At 34.6% G+C, this 24,284-nt stretch overlaps 1 protein-coding gene across 7 annotated transcripts in view; it reads right to left on the bottom strand.

The window, feature by feature from the left end:
* The window catches only part of STXBP4 (syntaxin binding protein 4), a 163,921-nt gene that overhangs the window by 109,947 nt on the left and 29,690 nt on the right, over positions 1-24,284 (bottom strand). For all 7 annotated transcript variants that reach the window (XR_011523092.1, XR_011523093.1, XM_008519740.2 and 4 more), the window contains 3 exons: positions 21,981-22,075; positions 13,313-13,409; positions 10,498-10,589 (listed from right to left, as the gene is read on the bottom strand). Coding sequence is in view for 5 of the 7 variants with exons in the window: in XM_008519740.2 (XP_008517962.1) it covers positions 10,498-10,589; positions 13,313-13,409; positions 21,981-22,075 (284 nt within the window). In the remaining 2 variants the exon portion in view is untranslated. The remainder of the gene's footprint in view (positions 1-10,497; positions 10,590-13,312; positions 13,410-21,980; positions 22,076-24,284) is intronic.

Here is a 24,284-nt window from a genome sequence, read left to right as displayed (position 1 = left end):
GGACTTAAAGCACAGACAGGAGGTGAATGCAGAGTAGGAACAGATAATACAAACAATTAATAATACCAACCATTTCTTGGGAGCTTACTAAGTGCAGATACATTGCTAAGGACTATGTATATTCAAAATTAAATCCTTACTATAACCTTGTCTCCATTTTACAGACGAGGAAACGTGCTCAAAAGGTTAGTAATTTGCCTAAGGTTTCACAGCTAACAGATGGCTATTCCAAGATTCCCACAGAGGTCTGACATTAGTCTGTGATTTTTATCAACTACTCAACAAAAATCATGGTGGAATAGAAATGATAAATTCAGATTTGCTTTCCAAATCCTAGACTAACAGAAGTAGGCATAATTCCTCAAATTTTGGAAGAAATATTTTTCCTAAACATTATTTTTCCTTTTGTCCTGACATATTTGCTTTTGTCTATGGCCATCGTCCAAAATATACATGATCTCATATTCTTCATCTGTCTCTGTTCCTCTACTCTCTCTTAAGTACTTGACACACACACTCATATAATTCATTCTTAAACTATTCTAGATTAGTTTTGGATACATTTTCAAACATAACATTCCCCAAAGTGTGTTCCACAGAATATTAACTAGTTTTGTGCAAAAGCAAACCTGGACAGTGGAGACGGTGGTAGTGCTCCCTCTGGTCAGATAAGTTGGAGAAACGTAGGATTTAGAAAACCTAACTTTCTTTCCTGTGAGGCTTCCAATGGCCTTAACATCAACATTCAGATGGGCCTATTCTATCTTGTTATCTGAAGAAGTGAAATAAGCAGAATTCAAAAGTTTAAAGAAGAGTTTAGGTAACAGGGCTATAAGAATTTACTAAGAGAAAGTATGGACTGGGGTCTTGGGGATGTAATCATAAGCTTCTGAGCTTAAAACATGGAGGCAGATCACGCAGAAAAGAATCCATGGTACCATTTTGGGAGGCAAAACACTATACTGAACAGTCATAGAACAAACCACGACTTTCAAAAAAACCAAAACCATATTTTATAATTCTTTTGCCATTTTAGGCTAAGCAGCAAAAACTTATAGGCAGAGAACTGGCCATAAATATTACTTGTGAATTCTTTGAAAAGCCCCTTTGTGCTCAGTGACTGTTTAAAATAGTTCGTTAAAATAGTTCATACAACTATGTACTGAGGCTTTGGGGAGAAAAAAAAGAGGAAGCTTGGCAACAGATGTTAGCTCAGGGCCAATCTTCCTCACCAAAAAGCATAAAAGAAAAGAAAAAAGTTCAAATATGCTTCAACTAAGCAAGCAGCAAGTGAAATGAATTGCTGCTAATTAACATCAATGATTCTAGACTGATACCTGCTTTCTAATCTACCTTCAACTCTTGGACTTTATCCTCCTTACCTTCTTACATCCCTTTCCTGCCTGGCTCCCATGATATCATTTGCCACCCTTCAGCTCCCTGACCTCTGCAATACCTGGTAAATGACATTGTAAATCATTTCCACTCTGCTTTCTCAAGTCTCCTATGGAGATACCAAGAGACACTGTGGGAGGTCATTGGACTGTGCTGTCTGGGTCTGACCTCATCTCTACTGTTGCTCCACCATCATCATTTTTAAGTTATTTCACTTGTATCAATTCTGGATAGCCACTATTCCACTGGCCACATTCCCAACCTCAACTCATCTTAAACAGAACAAAATGACCACCTGTTTCAGTCTAATTTTATTGATAAAGCCTTCCATCAGGAACCTATTCAATTACCTCCTTTCCTTAAAATTTCTGTGTATTCCCTTATTTTCTCCATTTCCCCTGCTCACTCCTTTTACTTCCTATAACCTGATTTACACATCTTTCCTCCCATCCCCACATTTCAAAAATAAGTACTTGCAGTGTCACCAGTAAACCTATTTGACAAAATAAATGTCCCCTATCAACTTTCTTAACCCCTTTGTTACATACAACATTGCTCAAGCCATTTGTTCCTGAAATTTTCTCTTCCTAGGTTTTTGATTTCCCGTCATCTCACCTACCCATCAGAATATTTAGGCTGGTAATAATGACTTAATTTCATTTCTACTCCTTAAATGGGGGAATGGGGAGGTTCCCCAAAGTTTGTGCCTTTCTGCCTTTTTCTCTTCAAGCTCTCCCTGAGTGATGACATTCACTGCCATGCTTCAACTACCATCCTCCAAATCATTCCCAAATTCCTCTCCTGGTGTCCACTCCTTATTTCCAACGGCCCTTTGGTTACCTGTCAGCATCTCCAACTTTCTCTAAAACACAACCCATTATCTTCTTCACCTTTCTTATTTCCCTGTTTCTATTATCGGTACCATCATATTATCAAGCATTCTAATCAAAACTCTGGAATTATCTTTAACTCATTCTCTCTTGGTTCTTATATCTAAATGCAAGTCTTATTGATGATATACTTGCTGTTTTTGGTAAATATTGTAGCTCTGTTTCTCCATTCCTTTTCACTCTCCTCACCTTTACCATAGTTTAGTTATTATTCTGTATTTGGACTCTTTCCTTTGTCCCCTTTCTAGATTATCTACCACCAGTTTCATTTCCTTCCAAGATAACCCACACTATTAAAGATGACTATTTCTAAAATATCACCTTGATCATGTCACTAATCTCCCTAATGACTCCTCACTGACTACTGAGAAAAGTACAAATTTTACCCTTTCAGGCCTAACTTCCTTCACTGACCTGCATGTACTCAATTATCTATTCTAAAAAAGTAGATTACTCTCTGTTTACCATCACTTTATATATATATTTTTGTTCATGCTAATACTCTTACCACTCTCTGTTTACCTCTTGAGCAGAAAGAATCCTATTTATCATTCAAAACTCACTCCACTGCCAACTCTGTTACGAATCTTCTCTGAATGTTCTAAGCTCTAATATCACTATGGCCTTATCACACTGCATTCTTTAATATACTTATTTGTGTACATGACTTTTCCTACACTATACCCTAAGTTCTTTGAGGGACAGGCTCCAGTTTTACTTACTTTAACAACATGTGCTGGAGCACCAAACACAATGCCATACACATTGTAGTTGTTCAATATATATTTAATGTTTTACAGATGAATATATAATGAAGTGGTTATAAAGTATTTATTGCTACACAGTGAAAACACCATTTATATCATGACTCAGTATAAGTGAAACATTACTCATTTTTTTTTTAAAGACTTTTTTTTAATTGAGGTAACACTGGTTTATAACATTATAGAAATTTCAGGTGTACATATTTCAATTTCTGTGTAGACTACATCATGTTCATGCGCCAAAGACGAATTACCATCCATCATCATACACATGTGCCCTGACACCCTTTTCACCCTCTTCCCTCCCCCATCCCCTCTAGTAATCACCAGTCTACTCTCTGTATCTATATGTGTGTGTGTTTGTTGTGGTGGTTGTTTTCATCTTCTACTTATAAGTGAGACCATACGATATTTGACTGTCTCACTTATTTCACTTACATAATACCCTCAAGGTTCATCCATGTTGTCACAAATGGCAAGATTTCATCTTTTTTTTTATAGCTGAGTAGTATTCCATTGTGTATATATACCACCTCTTCTTTATCCATTTGTCCCTTGATGGGCAGCTAGGTTGTTTCCAACTCTTGGCTACTGTGAATAAAGCTGCAATGAACATAGGGGTGCATATATCTTTATGCATTCGTGTTTTCATTTTCTTTGGATAAACATCCAGCAGTGGAATAGCTGTATACTCACTCTTACTATATACAATTCACTTTGATATTTTCCATTCTATTCTATTTCACTCATTAAAATGATGGTTGCAATCCATTAAATTGATTTAGCAAGAACTCCAATTGTGAAATTAGGAATTTACAGTATTCTCTCTGTAATTTTAAGATAATCCATTTACGACACTTGATTAGTGTAGAAAACCCATCATATTATGATGGACTATGGTCTGCTGTTGCTAAGTTTAGAATACTGCTAATGTAGGCTCCAACCTTGCCTCTTCAGTGTGTAACCTTGTGCCAGCAGCAGGTGTAGCACGGTGTGAATTTTTTAATATAGCAATGATGATTAGAATCACAGTAAGATAATTATATTTTTCGTTCTAAATGCCATATTATTCCAAAACTAAGTTTTTTCTCAATTAAAGAAAAGTAGGACTGACTTATACTGACTCAGCAATTCTTCCTTCTTAAAGGAAGCATCTCAAGAAATCTTATGAGTAAGACAAAATAATGATTGAAAGAAGCTAGTTATAAAAGAGTATATATGCTGTATGATTCTATTTATTATGAAGTTCAAGAACAGGCAAAAGAAAGCTACGTTATATAAGGCAGAATAGTGGTTCCACTATAAATGTGGGAGTGGTGGTTCTGTCGGATGTTGGCATGAAGGAGCCTTCTGAGTGGTGATTACACATAAGATACTAACAGAAATTCATCAAGTTGGACACTTGGGATTTTTGTACTTTACCGTGTGTCCATTATACTTCAGTAAAAATATTTTTAAAAAGTGAATTAAGGAGAAGACAAGCCAAAAAAAGGAAACATATGAGTAAAAAACAAGCATCCCTAACAGATGGATTATCAAAGCTGACTCTATTGTTCGTGACAAGATGGTTGAGGGGGTAACCAGAGTGGAATTTCCCCACCTTCACAGGCTGTCAGCATCCTCAACCACAGATCAATTGATATACTTCAGATGAGGCACTATACTTGCTCTCTAACTCAAAAAAATTAGGAATTATACTACAAAATAATGAGATATTTTTGCTTTGTTTCTGGTGAGCTGCTTCACAAGCAGTGATTTTTACAGTGTTTTTCAAACTGTGGTACAGGACCCATTAGTGAATTGTAAGACCAAATATTTAATGAAATAGAATTGGATATTAAATAAGAATGCAATGATGTAGAAAAGGTAAGTAATTCTTTGGGCCTTCTGTTTCAGTTACATATGCAAGTGTGGTGAAGTACAATCTATTCTTCATTGTGGATTCAAGTGAAAATAAAATCAACATTTTACAGGGATATCTTCTGTGTCCTGACAAGCAGAAAGGATTATAAATTGATACAGTGACTGTTGCACAACAAGAAGCCACAAACAGGAAGTTATTGGCACGTAGAAGACCTTGCACAATCACCATAGCACTTGGCTTTGGCTATCAAAGTATCACAGATTGAATATATTCTTATCTGTCTTAAAATCATATTGGTGAGAAGGAAGCAAATTACTGATTTGGAGCATGAGTATTTCTTTGCAGCTGCTAAGAAAGCTCTGCATGCTCCTACAAAGTACTCTGAGTCCCCTACTTTGCTTATGTTGTAAGCCATCCAAACACCTTTGCCTTTCCTCATCAAAAGTGGGTATGGTCTCCTTGAGAACTATTTGGCAGTAAGAAAACAATGCTCTGCTGTCAACATCAGGTAGATAAACACGTAACACCCGAATCAGTGGAAGGAAAACTGTGCTCCTACAGCTTCAGCAAATGCTACAAGAATCAGTTCTGAGAAATCAATGCCTCGATTCTGAGAGAACTGGGTCTCCTGTGAGTTTCCAAACAACTAGGTCTCGGGGAAATCTCACTGTCAGCAACAGGAACTCTCATTCATTGCTGGTGGGAATGTAAAATGGTACAGTCACATCGGAAGACAACTGGGTGGTTTCTTACAAAACTAAACACCCTCTTACCATATGATCCCCTAATTGCGCTCCTCGGTATTTACCCAAAGGAGTTGAAAACTTAGGTCCACACAAAAACTTGCATATGGATGTTTATAGCAGCTTTATTCACAACTGCCAAAACTTGGAAGCAATTAAGATGTCCTTCAGTAGGAGAATGGATAAATAAATCGTGGTACATCCAGACAATGGAATATTAATCAGTGCTAAAAAGACATGGAAAGGCATGAAGGAGCCTTAAATGCATATTACTAAATGAAAGAAGCCAATCTGAAAAGGCTACATATTGTCTGATTCCAACTACGTGACACTCTGGAAAGCGCAAAACTATAGAGACAATAAAAGGATCACTGGTTGCCAGGAGTTGGGGACAGGGGTGTGGAGAGAGAAACAGGCAGAGCATAGAGGATTTTTAAGGCAGTAAAAATGATTGATACATGTGATTATAAGTTTGTCCAAACCCACAGAGAATGTACAACACAGAACTGTAATGTAAACTATGGACTTTAGGTGATTATGATGTGTCAATGTAGGTTCATCAATTGTAATGAGTGTACTACTCCAACGGAGGATGCTGATAATAGCGAAGACCATGCCTGTGTGGGGACACAGGACAAATGGGAAATCTCTGTACGTTCCCCTCAATTTTTCTGTGAACCTAAAACTGCTCAAAAAAAAATAAAGTCTTAATTTTTAAAAAAAGCATTTATTATAATGGCAAAAAAAGTGTAAGAGAACTAGAAATAAATCTAACAAAAGATTAATAAAGCCTGTATTGGAAAAAAACATACCAAATGTATTTATGCCATTCAAAAAGATATAAATAAATAAAAAGCCAAAACATGTTCAACATAGGAAGATTTAAACTTATAAAGATGTTGCTTCTTCCCAAAATAATCTATAAATTCAATACAGTAAGATTTTTGCTAGAACTTATATGGACAAGAGCAAAGATTAGGCAAGAATATTTAAAAAGAAGAACAAGGTAGGAGAATGCGTCTTCTATTAAGACTTAGGAAGACAAACAAACCACCAGAATGTAGAGTCCAGAAGCACCCAGGCAAGTAAGGAAATCTTATAAGTGACATAGCTGGACTGCAAATAATCCTCCTTCCATCCCACTGAAATATAAATTTATATTTTAAAAATTACCTTTATAAAAATAACTGATCAAAATTTACATTATATTTTTTGATTGTGTGCCAATAATAAGTATAATTACTATTCAATTCAGAAGAAAATTTGAATATGTAAGAGCTTATGAAAACACGGTGAATTTAAAACAAATACATTCTAATTTACTTAAATTTTTTTGCAGCAAAAAGGGTGATAAATGAAAGGTTTTTAAGCATACTGTATGCTTGAATGATAATATATCAGGATAACATTCTAGGGCAATATAGAATAGAAATAAGAGAGAAAAAGGAAAGATGATAAATTTCTGAGATAAGAATTTATGCATGAATTTTCTTTTAAATAAATGATTACGGGTATCAAAAACTACAGTATTTAGATTCCATTAGATACATTTAAAAGAGTTATATAACAGTTTTCTTTAGAAAAGAAAAATATTTATAATCATTGGAAACCAAACCAAAACATCAACTAAAAGACAGGTGGCATAGTCACACAATTAGACTAAGTTAATTTTAAGTCAAGAAACATTAGAAAGATGAAGAGATTCAATACCCTCTCAGGACATAACAAATCTAAAATTGTATATACCTAATACTACAGCCTTATGAAACACAAAGCAAACACTAGCAGAACTAAATTGGGGAAATTTTAAAACACCTCTCTCTCAGTAACAGACAATAAAAGATGACCGAAAAAAAAAAAAGAGTAAGGAAATAGAAAATTTGAAGAAGAAAAAAAAGAAAAGAAAAAATTTGAAGCACATGTTAACAACCCTGACCTAACTGACATACAGGGAGCACTGTACCCCACAAGTGCAGAATATACATGCTTTTCAAAAGATGGGAGACATTTCAGAAAACTGACTATATGTCTGGGTAGATGGCCAATGGATTAACAGCATATAGAATGTCTCTAACCTCAGCGGAATTAAACTATAAATCAGTAACCAAAAGGGAACTACAGGGGCTGGCCCAGTGGTATAGCAGTTACGTTTGCGTGCTCTGCTTTAGGAAGCCTGGGGTTTGCCGGTTCAGATCCTGGCCGTGGATCTACACATTACTTATCAAGCCATGCTGTGGCAGGCATCCCACATATAAAGCAGACGAAGATTGGCATAGATGTTAGCTCAGGGCCACTCTTCCTCAGCAAAAAGAGGAGGATTGGTGGTGGATGTTAGCTCAGAGCTAATCGTCCTCAAAAAAAAAAAGGAACTATGAAACTAGAAAAGGTTTAAAAAAGTTCAAAATAAGAGTCAAAGAAGCAACCACAATGGAAATATTGTATACTGAGTGATAATTAAAATATGAAAATAAAAACTTGTGAGCGTGACTACCTTGTAAACATTATGTAGGACATCTATGAAATAAAATGCACTATCATCAAATTAAGATTAAAAACCTAAAAAAAGTTCCATGTTAATCTTTAATAAATTTTAATATCTTGATAAAAGAAAAAAAAATTTTTTTTTTTTTGAGGAAGATTAGCCCTGAGCTAACTGCTGCCAATCCTCCTCTTTTTGCTGAGGAAGACTGGCCCTGAGCTAACATCCGTGCCCATCTTCCTCTACTTTATATGTGGGATGCCTGCCACAGCATGGTGTGCCAAGTGGTGCCATGTGTGCACCCGGGATCCAAACCAGCGAACCCCCGGGCCACCGAAGCGGAACATGCGTGTGCACTTAACTGCTGTGCCACCGGGCTGGCCCCAGAAAAAATTTTTTAGGAACATGTACATTAACAAAATTATTCAAGAAAAAGATAAAAACTTGAATAGAATAACCACAGAAGACATTAAAAAGTAGGATCTATCTCCTCTCCTGAAAGACCTAGGCCCAGATCATTTGGCATATGAAACATTTTCAAACCTTAAAAGAACAAATAAAGTTTCCATTATTGAAACTGTTCCAGAAAAATAGAAATGGTATAAAACCTACTTAAATAAGATAAGGCTAGCTTCTTTTAAAAAAGGTAAATATGTAAAATGGCTCAAATATCATGGAAATTTAGTTCTTGTTCACTTTTGCTGCTCCTATTCAACAGTATTCAGAAAAAGTAAAAATTTGTTAAACAGACAAAAATGTAATTAATTTCAAATGTGTCCCTAGAAAACCCAAGAGAAATAATTAAAAAACAACTGAAATAAGGGAGTTTAATACAGTGGCATCACATAAAATAACCATTCAAAAATTAATATCTTTGGTAATCATCAATCAGAAAATATAACAGTAAAAAAAAATCCCATTCCCAATAGCATCAAAAACTATAGCATATCTATTCAGACCTAACAAGAAATATTCAAGACATATATTAAGCAAGATATAATTCTCTCTCCAAAACATCAATAAAGACCTAAATGAATGGAGAAATAAACCCTGTTCATTTCTCCCAAACCATCTTCTAAATTCAATGCAATTCAAATTAAAAAAAAGTCCCAACTGAATTTTTATTACCATGTTAAAATGCTTTTAAAGATTATCTAAAAGATCTACATCAAGAAGTTAAAAAAAAAAAATTAAGGACTTACCCTACCAGATAGCAATGAACCTAAGACTATAAAGCTAGAATAATTAAAATAATAATGTACTGGTAGAGAGAGATGAATCAGTGGAAGAGAGTGGTGTGTCTAGAAATAGATCTGTGTATCTAGATAGAAATTTAGTATATGATAAGGTTTGTATATCAAATTAGTGGCAAAAGTGGAGAAGGACGGTTATCAAATATATGACGGTGGGACAAGGGCAAATGGTTATCCATTTGGGGCACTACTTTATGCATAGACAAGAATAAATTTTCAGTGAATTAAACATATAAATTATATATCACATAAATTGGGAAGACCTTCCTTAATAACATAATGACATCAAAAATCTATAATGAGGGGCTGGCCTTGTGGTCTAACGGTTAAGTTTGTGCACGCTGCTTCAGCGACCCGGGGTACACAGGTTTGGATCCCAGGCACGGACCTAGCACTGCTCATCAAGCCACGCTGTGGCAGCATCCCACATAAAATAGAGGAAGATTGGCACAGGTGTTAGCTCAGTGACAATCTTCCTCAAGCAAAAAGAGAAAGATTGGCAACAGATGTTAGCTCAGGGTCAGTCTTCCATACAAAAAAATCTATAATGAAAAGGACTGAAAGATTTGACAACATAAATGTCAAAGTCCTGTAGAACAAACGACTTCTGAAGTTAACAGATTTTGCAATTTCAATTACATGAAGCACAAAAACAGGCAAAGCCAATCTAAGTTGTTAGAAGGCAAAAGAGTAGGTAGCTTGACTGAGGGAGGGGGAGGGAGGGAACACGGGGGGAGGAGAGCATCAGGGTCCTGGTAATGTATTTCTTTAATGCTGTGTGTCTTGATTTGGATGCTGATTACCTGAGGATGGTTCAGACTGTAAAATTTCAGAGTATATACTTATGACATGAGTACTCGTCTGTGGTAAATTCAGGGATGGGAGTAGCATGAGGGGACAGTGAAAGAGGAGGATGGAGGGGATCAAGGTGAAATTTTTCTTTTGACTGTAAATTAATCTTTATTGCATTATATTTATCCAAGAAGCATGTATTATTGGCATAACATTTAAAAGACAGAGAAAAATGAAAAAAAGGCTACATATGACACACAACATTCAAGGCTTATGATTTAAGTGCCATCAAGATAATTCTATAGAGCATACTCTACCTGTGACTGTAATATGCTGGAAATTTCATGTGCCTCAATATCTACTTCATCCAACTGCAAGCAAAACAAGTTTCTGGCAACCTGGACAAAATCTAAAATGGAACACATTTCAGTAAGAACACAGCAATTAACCTCATCTAAATAAAGCTTTTCTTTTTCTATATGAAGTTGAAGCTATGTGTCATAACTAACGCTTAAAATTTACCTTACTTAAATAAATTACTTTAAAATAGTATTAACTGAAGTGGCAGACAAATATAAGTCCAAACAAGAAGTAAGAGATAAACTGGTTTTAACTTACTTCATTTAACTTTATGCTGAAATTAATAAATCAGCTAAGACAATAAAGCAAATATCTATCACAGGCATAACTATGTCTCCAACTCTTTTGTTATGAGCAGAACTTTCTCTGAAACACATGACAACATTATGATTTGCAGCTTTTCTAGCTGGAAGAACCCGAGGTTTAATAATAATAATAGCTCGGATGGTAACTAGACTTTTGGTGGTAAAAATTAATAAACAAATAATAGCCATCAATGTTTCTGTAACAGTCTCTATATGCTAGGCATGGTGCTTTGCAATTTCGTCATCAGAATTTTCTGAAGTAGGTCCTCTTATCCTCTCTACTTTGCAGTTTGGAGTAAGATAAGTTAACTGGCTTAAACTTCCCAAGGCCACCTGTCAAATAAGCAGCAGAGCAGGATTCCATTTACCGTCTGACTCAAAGGCCTCTATTCGTGATTATTAGGATTGCTAGGACTGCTGATGCGGTCCTAGCAAACTGTAAGCTTCTTCGGAGGTGGAGTGTGACCTATTCACCTGTGTATCCTCAGATTCTTTTTATTTTTAATTTCCAAGGATCCTTTTAATGTTCTCTGATTATTCCTATTTTACAATACCTACTCTTATTTCATGCATGTCTTATCTTCACTTATCTTTTTCTTTTTTTTTTTTTCGGTGAGGAAGATTGGCCCTGAGCTAACATCTGTTGCCAATCTTCCTCCTTTTGCTTAAGGAGGATTGTCGGTGAGCTAATATCTGTGCCAATCCTCCTCTATTTTGTATATGGAACGCCACCACAGCATAGCTTAATGAGTAGTGTGTAGGTCTGTACCTGGGATCTGAACTGGTGAAACCTGGGCCACCGAAGCAGAGTGCACAAACCTAACCACTACACCACTGGGCCGGCCCCTGCTTATCTTTTTAAACATGGTAATTATGGTATATCTGAGGTTCTCTTCCGTTCTTGCAATATTTCCCTTTTTTCTGAGTTCCTTTTTTTTCTATTTGTCTGATAGTTTGGGGCTCTATATTTTATGTTAGAGGATTTCTCCAAATGTCTGTTGACCCTTGGCTATGAGTTCACACTTAAAATGAACCCGGCACTAAAACGTTGATTGGAAATTTTCTGTACATAACTTGCCTTGTCGACTGGCGGGTTGCAGTACAGAGCAATCAGGTGGCCAGCTGATATTTTTGTTCAGCTTCAGAAGAAGCCTACAATCTCTTGCTATAGAGTATAAACATGGCTGCAAATTTCACCGAGCAAGCTGGGTGTGTGTTGTGAATGATAACTCACCATACACTCCCTCCACATTCCCTGGCTGCTGGCAACTATAGGGCCAGACTCTCTCTAGTTTAATTTCTCAAGAGAATATACTTATTTCCCTCTGCAAGCATAAGGGAGTGAGTGGTAGTTGCTGGATTGCCTGAGACGGGGCAGGGAATAGCATATATAATTGCTCCTTATCCAGATTTCTAACTAGCTTGTTTTAAATGCCCTGCCTACGGCCAGCCTTCAAAAGTACTTGACGCTTTCAATTCCTAAGTCTTTTCAGGGGCAAATCAGTCTATTCCCCATTGTGATATCCCTCTCTCTCCAGCCACTTGGGCTTTATCTGTCTCTGCTCACTAATTCATTTACTTTCCTCATCCACTTTCTGTCTTTACATATTATGGTTTTAGTTACACCTGCAATTCTGTTTCTTATTCTCCTTATTATTTTGGAGTTGTTTTCAAGAGGAGAGGGAGCAAATACATCTTTTTTTTATCACTTCAAAACCAAAAAAATGAATTTCTTTCTTTAGCAATACAGACGTTTTAAAAATGATACAATGTTGTAGCTACTGTATAAGAAAAACAATTTTAATACTTAATGCTGTCAAGGATACAAAAAACTGTTACATTCAGATATTACTAGTGGCAGAACAAATACATGTGGAAAATGTCTCTGGAAAAGAACTTATCAATACATTTCAAAAGTCCAAACCATTTGTGGAGATTTAGAAGAAAAAAAGTTATGATATAGAATTATTTATAATATCAACTACTGAGAAACCATCAAAATTCCCAATGGTGGAAAGGTTTAATATTATAGTACATCAACTATGTATGTCAACATTATGCTATCTTTAATAAGAATAATTATACAGCATCATAAAAATATTTATTCTATCATATTAGCTGAAAAAAAGATTAGAATTTCACAGTAGCAGAATTAGGACTCCTATATTTCGTACTTTTTTGGTTTTACTAAGCAATGTTTATGCAATAAATAAAGACTGTAAAAGATTACAATAGAATGATGATATTTGAGAGCTGGAAGACTGTGAGGAAGTTCTGCTCTCCGCTGACCCAGCCAGGCGAGTAACTCTAGCTGCGTTTCTAGAGTACTGATTAAGGAACTTGAAATAGATGTGGTCTTATTTTTCTCTCTTTCCTTCTAAAGAAGAGGCACGTTTAATGAAAACGAGTCACAATAACTCTTCGACCAAGTTTCTGTGATGTTACAACACGATAAGCCTAATATTACCTCCAAAAGACACTGTCCCCTTTGGGTCTACTTGCACTTGTTGCCTCAGGGCTTGCTGTTGCTCCTTTGTGGGCTGAATACCAAGATAATTTAGAGCCTGGAAGGAAAAAGATTCATGTGAAGCAATTTTTTCAAATCTCCAAAGAATAAAACTTTTCATTACAACTTTATTTTACAACGCAGGGAAAAGAATCAATATCAGGGACAGTGAACAGAATTAGATGCCGAAAGAAAGTCTGCTGACTATTTATGGCTTACTTTTCTATAAAATATTAACTTTCGACTCCACCACCACTTTTTTTTTCAAGGCTAGCACTTTGGCTAATGTCAAACCTATAAGTATAGCCCTAGAACCAAAACTCAAACAATTTCTTAGTTTAAAATATGTGATATGGCAGAAGAAAAATAGCAAGGAAATCTTATTAAATCCAATTTAATATTCATTTCTATAAGTAGCACTCTAAAACATGGATATTGTGTTAATATCTTGTACTTGAGACCAAAACTAAAGTTGACAGGAATTGGGTTAAATACAACATATTCTAATTTTTGGCTTGTTTATGGGCAGGCTTACAAAAGTAGTAAACTAGAACACTTTCTCTGGAAGCCACTTCTCGCTACTTTCTCCTTTTAGTATCCATAGCTGATTAAGAATTCAGACACTGCTAGCTGTATTCCAATGTCCATTCTCTTCTTGTTCTTAGTAACAGAACCACAATTTTTAACTGGAAACATTGTCATCCAGGTAAAAAACACTATTTCCCAGCCCCTTTTGCAGCTTGATGAGGCCATGTGACTATGTACTGCCAAGGAGACAGAAGGCGAAGTGCTGTAGGTACTTCCAAGAAGTCTTTCAAAAGTAGGGGTAGGCACTTCTTGTCCTTTTTCTTTCTCACTTTGGAACAAAAGGAAAGAAGGAAAGGAGGGAGGGGGGAGGGAGGGAGGAAGACAGGAAGAAAAAGATTGTTGGAGTTCAAGTAGTCATCTTGGTTCATGAGCTACCTACGATGGTGGAGCAGAAAGATAGTGGGAGCACGGGTCCCTGGCACTGTAGAACCTCCATGGCAGCCTGGATGGCCTTCTTTCAGCCTTCTTTGGGTGTGAGAGACTTAAATTTCTAATGGAAACCCCTGTTATTTTAGGTTCTCCAGTTATATACAGCAAAACCTAATCTTAACTAACACATAGGGCCTGATTGGATGCCCTCTTATTGGACTCTGGCAAGAACATATTTTGTGTCAATCATATCAAAACTAAAATGTAGACACAATTTAATATTGGTAATTGTCCTTTATAAATTTCTTCCTCCTTTGGAATCTGTTCCGTCATTCATCATTTCATTTACCAAGTATTTATTTAGTGCTTACTATTTATCAGGCATTAAACTATGCAAAGGTAGAGCCACTATCCTCGAAGAGCTTATTGTCTCCAGGGTGAGAATAACACGTAAATAAATGCAATTAGTGCAAAATGTAAGTTAACAGAAGTGTGTACAGGATACACTACGGCGAGAACAAACTGGTACTAGACAGGTAGCTGGCACAGCGAGAGAGACAGGAGGAAGGGAGGACAGTCACTTCCAAAGTGCCTCTGGGGCTGAGTCTAACATATCTGCCTACCCTGTCCACACAGCTGTAAACATTCGTCTTGCATAACATGGAGTAATGATTCTCAACTTTTGGTGTTCTTTTCTTTCAGTCATAAAAATGTACCAAATATACAAAAAAAAAAAAAGGAAAAGAGAATAATACAAAGAACACCCATGTACTCACTATCATCAAATACTCATTGATATTTGCTTGAAATATACATATATTTTTCAAGAAATAAATACTATAGACTTGGTCGCAAGCTTTCTCCATTGTTCCTCAGCAGGAACTACTATCCTAAGGTTAGCGTATCTGTCCTGTCTATGATTGGATGTCATTACTATATGTATCCCCTAATAATATGTATTTAAATATATTTAAAAATTTACATGAATAACATAATACAAAAGGACTTTACAAATTATTTTTATTTTTACCTCAATGTTATGATTTCACAATTGCTCAACATTATTATCTGCAAAATTGGTTCACTTATTTTAACTTTAAATGGTATCCTACTGTATAAATATACTATAATTTATTATCCACTCTCTGACTGATGAGCTTTTATAATTACTCCAATCTGTTTTTATTACAAAACATTAAATACCTCTCCTTGTATAGATGTGTGAAAATTTCTCTACAGTATGACCTTAAAAGAGGAAACGCTGAGTCATAGGGTAAACATACTGTCAATTTTGTTGGACATCGTAAAATTACTCTTCAAACTGGTTGTACCAATTTATGCACATCACAAGCATATAAGCACTTCTATTTTTGTACATTCTTAACAGCATTTGCCGGTTTCACACTTTAATTTTTGTCAATATGTTGGATATGAAATAGTTTGTTGTTTGTTAATTTGAATTTCCCTAATTACAAGTGAGATTAAACTATGTTTACATGTTTATTAGCAATGAGTTTTACTCATAAATTATCTAACAATATGTTTTAAATTTTCATACATAGAATTTTAAGAAGCATTTTTTTTTGTGATTCCTAATTTGGTGGCATTCTCCCAATTGTGAAAACCAAAAATGTCTCCAGATATTGCCAAATGTCCTGAGGCAAAACCCCCACATCTCTGCCCTTCAGAACCACTGCTCCAGAGACAAACACTATTAACAGTTTGATGTCTAATTTTCCTAGTCTTTTTCCTATGAATATAGCACCTATATATAAAAATATATAAATTATGCATTTTTTGGCGAAAGTTAAATTATACTATATATAGTGTCCCATGTTTTTAAAAACTTATTAGTATATCACAGCTTTCTATTCTGTCATTTTAGGTCTTTTGCATGCTTTTTAGAATTGCTATAACTATGATAACTAAATTATTATATACATTAAAATTAGTGTATATAATGTATATATAATTCTATAAAAAATAATGTATGTAAATTATTAGATACATTAAAGCTTAGCGTTTAAGTATATTTACTTCAGATTTTGAATGTAAGAGAACATTGCAAAAGCCTCTTCTGAACTTCTCCCCAGAGGTAACAACTGTTGTCCATTTGGTTTAATGGTACCAAGTATTTATTACATAACATTTGATATATACTAAAAACATATATGTAACAAATACATGTTTTAAAGCAGGACAATAAAATATGACATCCATGAATCCATTTAAGAATTACTAAACTTATTTCACATACTCCTGTCCCACTCCACTAGAGGTAACCACTGCTAATGAACTGTGTGATTGTCATTCCTATACTATTTATTTTAAAATGGTTTGTCACATACTTATGTATCCCTAACACACTATCTTGTTTTGTTGTTTTTAGCTTCCTAAAACTGTTGCAGACAGTCTTCTGAAACTTGCTTTTTTCACTCTACTCTATGGTTTTATCATTCATCCATGGGGTTATATGCTACTGTAACATTAATATATCCATTTTTACTAATAAATATAATATTTGATTAGATTAATATGTCACAATTTATTTATCCATCCTCCTGTCGATGGTCATTGGGGTCTTCTGCTTGGTAATGCAGAAATGTAACAACGAACATCCTTGTACATATCTACTACAGCACATGCGTAAAAAATTCTTTAGCATATACACCTAGGAGTGGTATCGGTGGGTCTTTTTCTGATTTATTTATAGGAGTTCTTTACATATTGTGGATACTAGCATATGTTATATATTATGTATATTACAAATATTTTATCCCAGTTTTTGGCATACCTTTTCACTTTTTCACATTCTCTTTTTATGGAGTTTCTTATGGACATTTCCTAGGCATGTTTTTATACCATTACTTCATATTTTTATAAATACATATGATGAACAGTTTAAAAAATATTTTTAAGTTTTGACTTTTGTATAAATGGTACCATACTATACATATCAATACGTGACTTCTCATTTTATTAATAACATTTATTGAGTTATAATTCACATACCATAAAGTTCACCATTTTAGTGTACAGTTAAGTGGCTTTTAGTATATTCACAAAGTTGAGCATCAATCACCACTAACTCCAGAAAATTCTCATTACTCCCCAAAGAAACCCCATACTCATTAGCAGTCACTCGCTATTTCCCCTGTCCTCCCAGCCCCAGGCAACCACTAATCTACTTTCTGTCTCTGTGGATTTGCCTATTCTGGGCATTTCATCAAAAGAGAAGCACACGATTTGTGGCTTTTTGTGTCTGGCTTCTTGCACTTAGCTTAATGTTTCAAGGTTTATCTATGTTGTGGCGTACATCAGAACTTCATTCCTTTTGTGGCCCAATAATAGTCCATTGCATGAATATACTACATTTTGTTTGTCATTTCTAAGTTAAAAAAAAGGTGAATCAAGAATAAAAGTTAGGAACAAGATACTATTATAAAAATACTAGGTAGATAATAACAAATTAGAAACTCAGTGGGTATGTGAAATAGCAGATGGCTACAAAGAAAGACAGTGAACTAGAGAAACAATTTGTCAGTAAAGCTAAAATCCTGGGCAATAATAAGCATACGTGTAAGTTGCAAAGAGGCTAATTAGAGTTAGAGTAGTATAAGTGCCTCCTATGTTTGAAAGAGGAGTAAAGATTCTGATTAACTCTAGACTGGTGAATTTTAAGTTAAATATTCATGTTGAAATTTTAAGGTAATCACTAAAAGAATAGCAAGAGAAGGTATAATTTCTAAACAAGTTAGAGGAGAAAAAATAAAATGCAAAAACAACCACCAAATAATCAAACATAATCAAACCAAAGAATACAACGAAGAGAGGAAAAAAAGAAGTGATGAAAAAGAAAAAAAATTTAAAATAAGATGGTAAAAATAAATCAATATGCATTATAGTTAGACCAGACATAAAGTATGTGGAGCAGTGGGTGCTCTGACCTAAGACTAGCAGAAACAAAAATTGGTAAAACTACTTTAGAAAACACCTCGCCAATCCAACAATTATTTTCTGAGCATTTACTATGAGCCAAGCATTTTTCTAGGAGCTCGAGAAACAAGGGAAAATTTTAGCAACCTCAAGTAAAGTTGAAGGTAAACAAACTCTTTGACCTCATAATATTTTAGTAATCAATTTTTAAAAAGCATATAAATAGTAAACTCAAAATTTAAAAGAGTTACCTCTTGCGGAGGGGACAGGTATATATGATCAGGAAGAAACACATAGGTAATGTCAAAGGTTCTCATTCTTAGCTGGGTGGTAGGTACATGCCTGCTTGTTTTACTATTGTTTAACCCATAAATATACAATATAAACATTCTTGGGTATGATCGATATTTTCATTTAAAGAAATAAAAAGTTTTACAAAAGTAAATGCAACTAAAACACCTATCACAGAAGGTACTCAATATATGGTGATTCTTATTATAAGTAGTAATAAAATTACAAAATGCTGTTAACAACGGTGTAAATTGATCTAGAGTCAAACTTAGTAACAGGTGAAAGTTTTCTTGAAAGTAAGATTTACTCTAGATGAACACAGCGTGTCTGTGAGGTAAGCTCATAAATTTAAATTGAAGGTCATTTATTTTTAATCAAAAAGTAGGTTCCCATAATTACTTGAATAACTGATGTCATCTTTTAACCTTAAACAAAAATGCAAATTTGTTAATTGGACAAATAAACGTCCTTAACTTTTTCTGATGACTGAATGATGAATTTAAAAAATGTCACTTCTTTACAATGTTAATCACATACTTACCAACCTAATACAAAGAACATCTCATTAACTATAATCAGACATTGGGTATGCCATCGCTCACTACAGCTTTCTTCAAATGTTACAGAAATGGCAAGAGGTAAAGTAAATATCAGTAAAATGGCATCTGTATCCCAAAGCATCTTTCTCAGGTACAAAAATACAGATAGTGTAGAGATGCAATAATTCTTTGCCTTCAAGCCAACTTATAAACCATATCCCTATTCGTTATGTTTATCACACCTACTCGTAAGTTTAACGTTAGGATCAATTGAGACAGTACTCGTAAAAATCCTTTGAAAAAACACAGTGCTACAAATAACTGTGGTGAAATTACGTTAAAATATCTGTATCTGAAATCATTCTTAGAGTATTCACAGAAAGAAGCAATTCATTTTTTCAGACAAGGAACTAACAAATAACTAGTTCAGTGTTAGATATCATTTTCCAGTATATCCTGATATAAAATTGTCTACTTAGACTAGTAAAACATGGGAGATTTCATGAAGACAATGTTATACATACATATATCTTGACGGGTAATTTTCTTCATCAAATTCTAACCTCTCTGCCTTTCTTAAAAATTGTACTGAGTAGGCTAATTGCTTAATAACCACATAATCAGTCAACATCTTCTCCTTGTGAAATCTTCTTATATTACCAATTCTCTAGATATTACATGCAATATATTTATAGAAGATAAAGGAAAAAGATATAATTTTATTACATTGTAAATACTTGATCACACTGGCCTTATCTATTACTGAGTAGAAAATACGTTAAAAATGTAATGGATAATAAGGTTGAATCTGTCTACAAAGTAGCAACTAAATTAGCAGAACCTATTTCAAATTAAAGTGATATTATTTTATTAATATGTAACTATCCAAAAAATGAAGAGTAGCTTAGGAAGAACTGGGTGTATAGTAACTAATTTGGATTTTAGAAAAAAATTTTCATTAGGTGAAATATAGTTTCAAATTCTGAAAACAAAGAATGCTCCACTAACCACAGTCATTAAATACATTTTGAATAAAAGCTGGGAAACTGAATTTACACAGAATGTGGTTTTCTTTCGCTGTAAAACTGACATTTTATTTTTCTACAAAAATAATCAACTTGCTTAGGCTACAAGGAGGACCAAAACTGGAATTATGATTCAATATTCAGGCAACTCATATTTCTCAGAATTAATACAAATTTTGATGATTCCCATATCTCTGGGAATACCAATCAGATTAAAAAATATATCATATGGGGCTGGCCCCGTGGCCGAGTGGTTAAGTTCGCGCGCTCCGCTGCAGGCGGCCCAGTGTTTCGTTGGTTCGAATCCTGGGCGCGGACATGGCACTGCTCATCAGACCACGCTGAGGCAGCGTCCCACATGCCACAACTAGAAGAACCCACAACGAAGAATAAACAACTATGTACCGGGGGGCTTTGGGGAGAAAAAGGAAATAATAAAATCTTAAAAAAAAAAAAAAATATATCATATGCTACAAATATTTAAACCAAGTAAAAGAACAAAGCTGCCAGGTAGTCATTAGCTAGATAATTTTCTCCTTATCCAGAGGAATACTTAGTATTAAGTCTCGGATGTTTACACATGCATATTAAAGCAATACCATTAAAAAACAACAACCATTCATTTACAGAGATGCTTTTAAACCTCCAACATTTTATTTTTTGAAAGTGTTCATATTAACTCATTCTAAACCTTGCCATTAGCCAAAACTTACATTTTAGCCACAAACGAAAAGAAAGCACAAATTAGCAAAAAGATACTCAGGATTTTGTAAATAACAATTTACAAAATTTTGTAAATCTCTTTTGTAAATAGATCTCAAGTATTGAATTAATTGGAAAGTTTTATTGAGCAGAAACCAGGTGTTTAAACAGTGGCAGGCACCTGGGTATTGCTGTAATGAAGCTTTATCTCATTGATAAAACAAGATACATGAAAGATGATAGGGTACTACAAAGTGATGGTAAGTGCTACAGGTGTACAAAATAAGGCAATATTGACTCAAACTGTAACAGTTAGCAAAGTCTACATGAAGGAGCTGGAATTGAGTCAGAACTTGAACAATGGGTAAGATTCAAATTGGCAATGAAAAGGGTATTGTTATAAGACCATGCAAAGGTATGAATATGTGAATAAATGTAATGTGCATTTATTCTAGCCATGCATTTCCTAAAATGTAAAACATCATTATCCACAAAAAAATGACGGTAGAGTAGAGGCTGTCAGCCTTAAGCACTATATCCATTTTTATATTTAAAACAAGCCGTAGCACATTTTTCCTGTCGGCTCCCAGGTAATCTGATAGGGAAAGTTTTAAAATGCTTTTCTACTTTCAATTTTTCTTTTTAATCATCTGAGGTTTCTTTCATATAGAAAAGCTCTCAATATTTTACCCACCCCAGGACTATTTTTTGGTGCCTTAGTACACTGGTATCATCTTCCTTATATTTAGTGAGCATCTGACCATTTTCTTCTTTAGGATTTAGTTTCCCTTTTTAAAAAACTGAATAATGGAGTATTACTTCCTTGCACTTATTGCTACTATATGTGAAGTCACTACATTTTGTCATAATTTATTCCATGTTTCCTTTGATTCCACAGCGTAAAACATCACATTTGTCTTATTTCCACACAGGAAGAAACTAATTAGAATGTCAATTTAGTTACAAAACGTTCAATTTCTATCTTGTACTAGTGAACCATCATGAACTACCCAACTCAAACATCAATTAAATCATTTAAACCCGAACTGCCGTTCATTTAAACTGCAAATAAACAACTCTTCAAGAAACTAATGGCTCCAGTCCTTCACCCTCTCAAAGAATGAGAACACTTCCTTGCTGTTGTTTTCCTGAAGCAAAATGGAAATTTAAAATATTTACCATTTCCAGTTTCTCTGCCTTAAGGCGAACAGAGGGACTTAGGAAGATCTTCTTTTCTTGTGGTCCATAATTATCAGTCCAGGTAGGGGCAATATCTAAGAGACAACAGGGTGCACATTAATTGGAAATTTAATTGGAATAGAACTTTTCACTTGACAGTATGTGTTCTGGGCTCCCGCTGATAAAAAATAATTCTGGCTAATCAGCTGGCAGTTTTCGTTTTTATTTTCCTGATATTTTTTTCTTTAAATCTAAAATGTATCACACAAACCAGCTTCACTTGAGTCCTAAAAGATATGATATAAAGAGAGTAGCCAATTGTGCATTAAGTTCCATGGAAACACTAATTTAAAAGACATATACCCGACCAGTACGCCGTCATCACAATTTACTAATTGTAAAATGAAAAGTCTTTTTTTCTTCCAAGGTAAGTAAGATCATATTAGAAATTCAAAAAGATCACCATATTTCTTTGACTGGCAAAAGCGGCTTTGTTCTGAGTTCTGGAGGTACTATGGAATAACTCATAAATGCAAATAGTTTCAAGTTTGCACATAAAGTATGATACAGTAGTCTCAGAACTTCTTGAACTAAAAACCCTGTTTCTTATTTTACAGAAGGTTATATTTCAAGTAGCATAAACAGACCTTTAAGAGTTGACTTTCAAACACCTCTCACCCATTCTGTAACACCTTCTCAATATATCCCCATTATTTAGATGAATCTTTGTCCTTGTTGCATGAATAAGAAACCAGGTGCCACAAGGGACTAAACTTGAAAAATTATTTGTTTTAATATGCCAAAGTTTTTATAACAAATTCCTGTAATTCATGTCAATCCTTATATCTAAATTGTCACTATTCTAAATACACTTTTAAATGGTATTTTACTAGTTCTACAAAGAAACAAGAGGAAGAGAAAAAACTTTGTAAAATGTCACATCTTTATGCAGTGTTTTAATTTTTTTTTTTTATTTCTCAGAGCATCTGTCTCTAAGTACAAAATGATTTGCATTCTCTTTCTTAAGAACATAAGAAGCGCATACGAAAATAAATAGTCTTCCTCTAAACCTTTAACACATCCTTAACATTCTATGTAAAATCTTGAATATAGCTTATAGGTGTCAAGATCAGAAAAAAAAGAAAGGTTACTGACTTTTAGCTTCAAATAGAATCTAACCTTGAGAAAGACTGATTTTAGTATAATAGAATTTTTACAGTTCTGATAAAAGCAGCAAAGTCTCCTTTGTTATCACAATACTTCATCAATGGCCATGGGATAAAAAATACTATATATAAATTTTTTTCTCTTAAAAGAAACTCTGTGCCAAACTTAAAGTGTAGCATAAAGGATCACCATGGAGTGGAGTGGTATGGAAGCCCAAACAGCAGATAAGTCAAACTTTATCCTCCATTTTTAAAGTTTGGACTTAAGAGGCTTGATAAAGGCTCTCAGCCTGGTGCTACAATTAAGGCACACTAACGCTAGGTGGACCCAAGCTAAACTGATCATGGTCTCAAGACCACCACTGACCCTGCGCGTAATTACTCAATTCAAGTGCAAATATGTGGAAGAGCTGGAGAAGGGAAGAGAAAGAGAGAGGGAGAGACAGGGACACACACAACCTCCCCACCCACTAGGGCATGCATTCTCACTGATGGTTTCCTGCACCTAAGTAGAAAAATTTGCTATATGTAACAATGGAAATAACAGAAGATTAGCTCTTATTTATGCTTACTTTAGCCAGGCAGTGCACTAAGTACTTTACATATACAAGCTCACTGATCTTTACAATAACCACAAGGACATAGGTGTTCTTATTCCCTTCCCAAAGATAAGAGAAAGAAGTTAGCCCAAGATCACACAGCTAGTAGGTGACCAGGTTAGGATTCTCATCTCCCGCAATTGCTAAAGCAAAGTTCATAAATGTGCCAATATCTTTCATCATCAGTTTTCTCATCTGTATTAGGAAGAATAAAACAGCCCACCTTATACGAACTGTAAAGGTAAAATAAAAAATTATAGAAAACTACTATGAAAACTATAAAGTAAGTATTGTTAATATTAGCACAGAGACATTGTATTTAAATAGGAGATTTAATGTAAAATTATACTAACCCCCTCATTTAACAATATGCAATCATGGCATAACAAAATCTCACTTTTTTCCAGCTAACCTTCTGCTAAACTTTTACCTTTGAGCCAAAACCTTAGGAGGATCTGTGTATAAATCCAACAGGATTTGATAATTCATAGTTAGACCTGCAAAGCCCCTCGTAGACAGACAGCTTTCCTCATTTGCCA

This window comes from Equus przewalskii, chromosome 10 (assembly GCF_037783145.1).
Source record: "Equus przewalskii isolate Varuska chromosome 10, EquPr2, whole genome shotgun sequence".
NCBI classification, from domain to species: Eukaryota; Metazoa; Chordata; class Mammalia; order Perissodactyla; family Equidae; genus Equus; species Equus przewalskii.
This window is presented reverse-complemented; position numbering and strand designations above follow the sequence as displayed.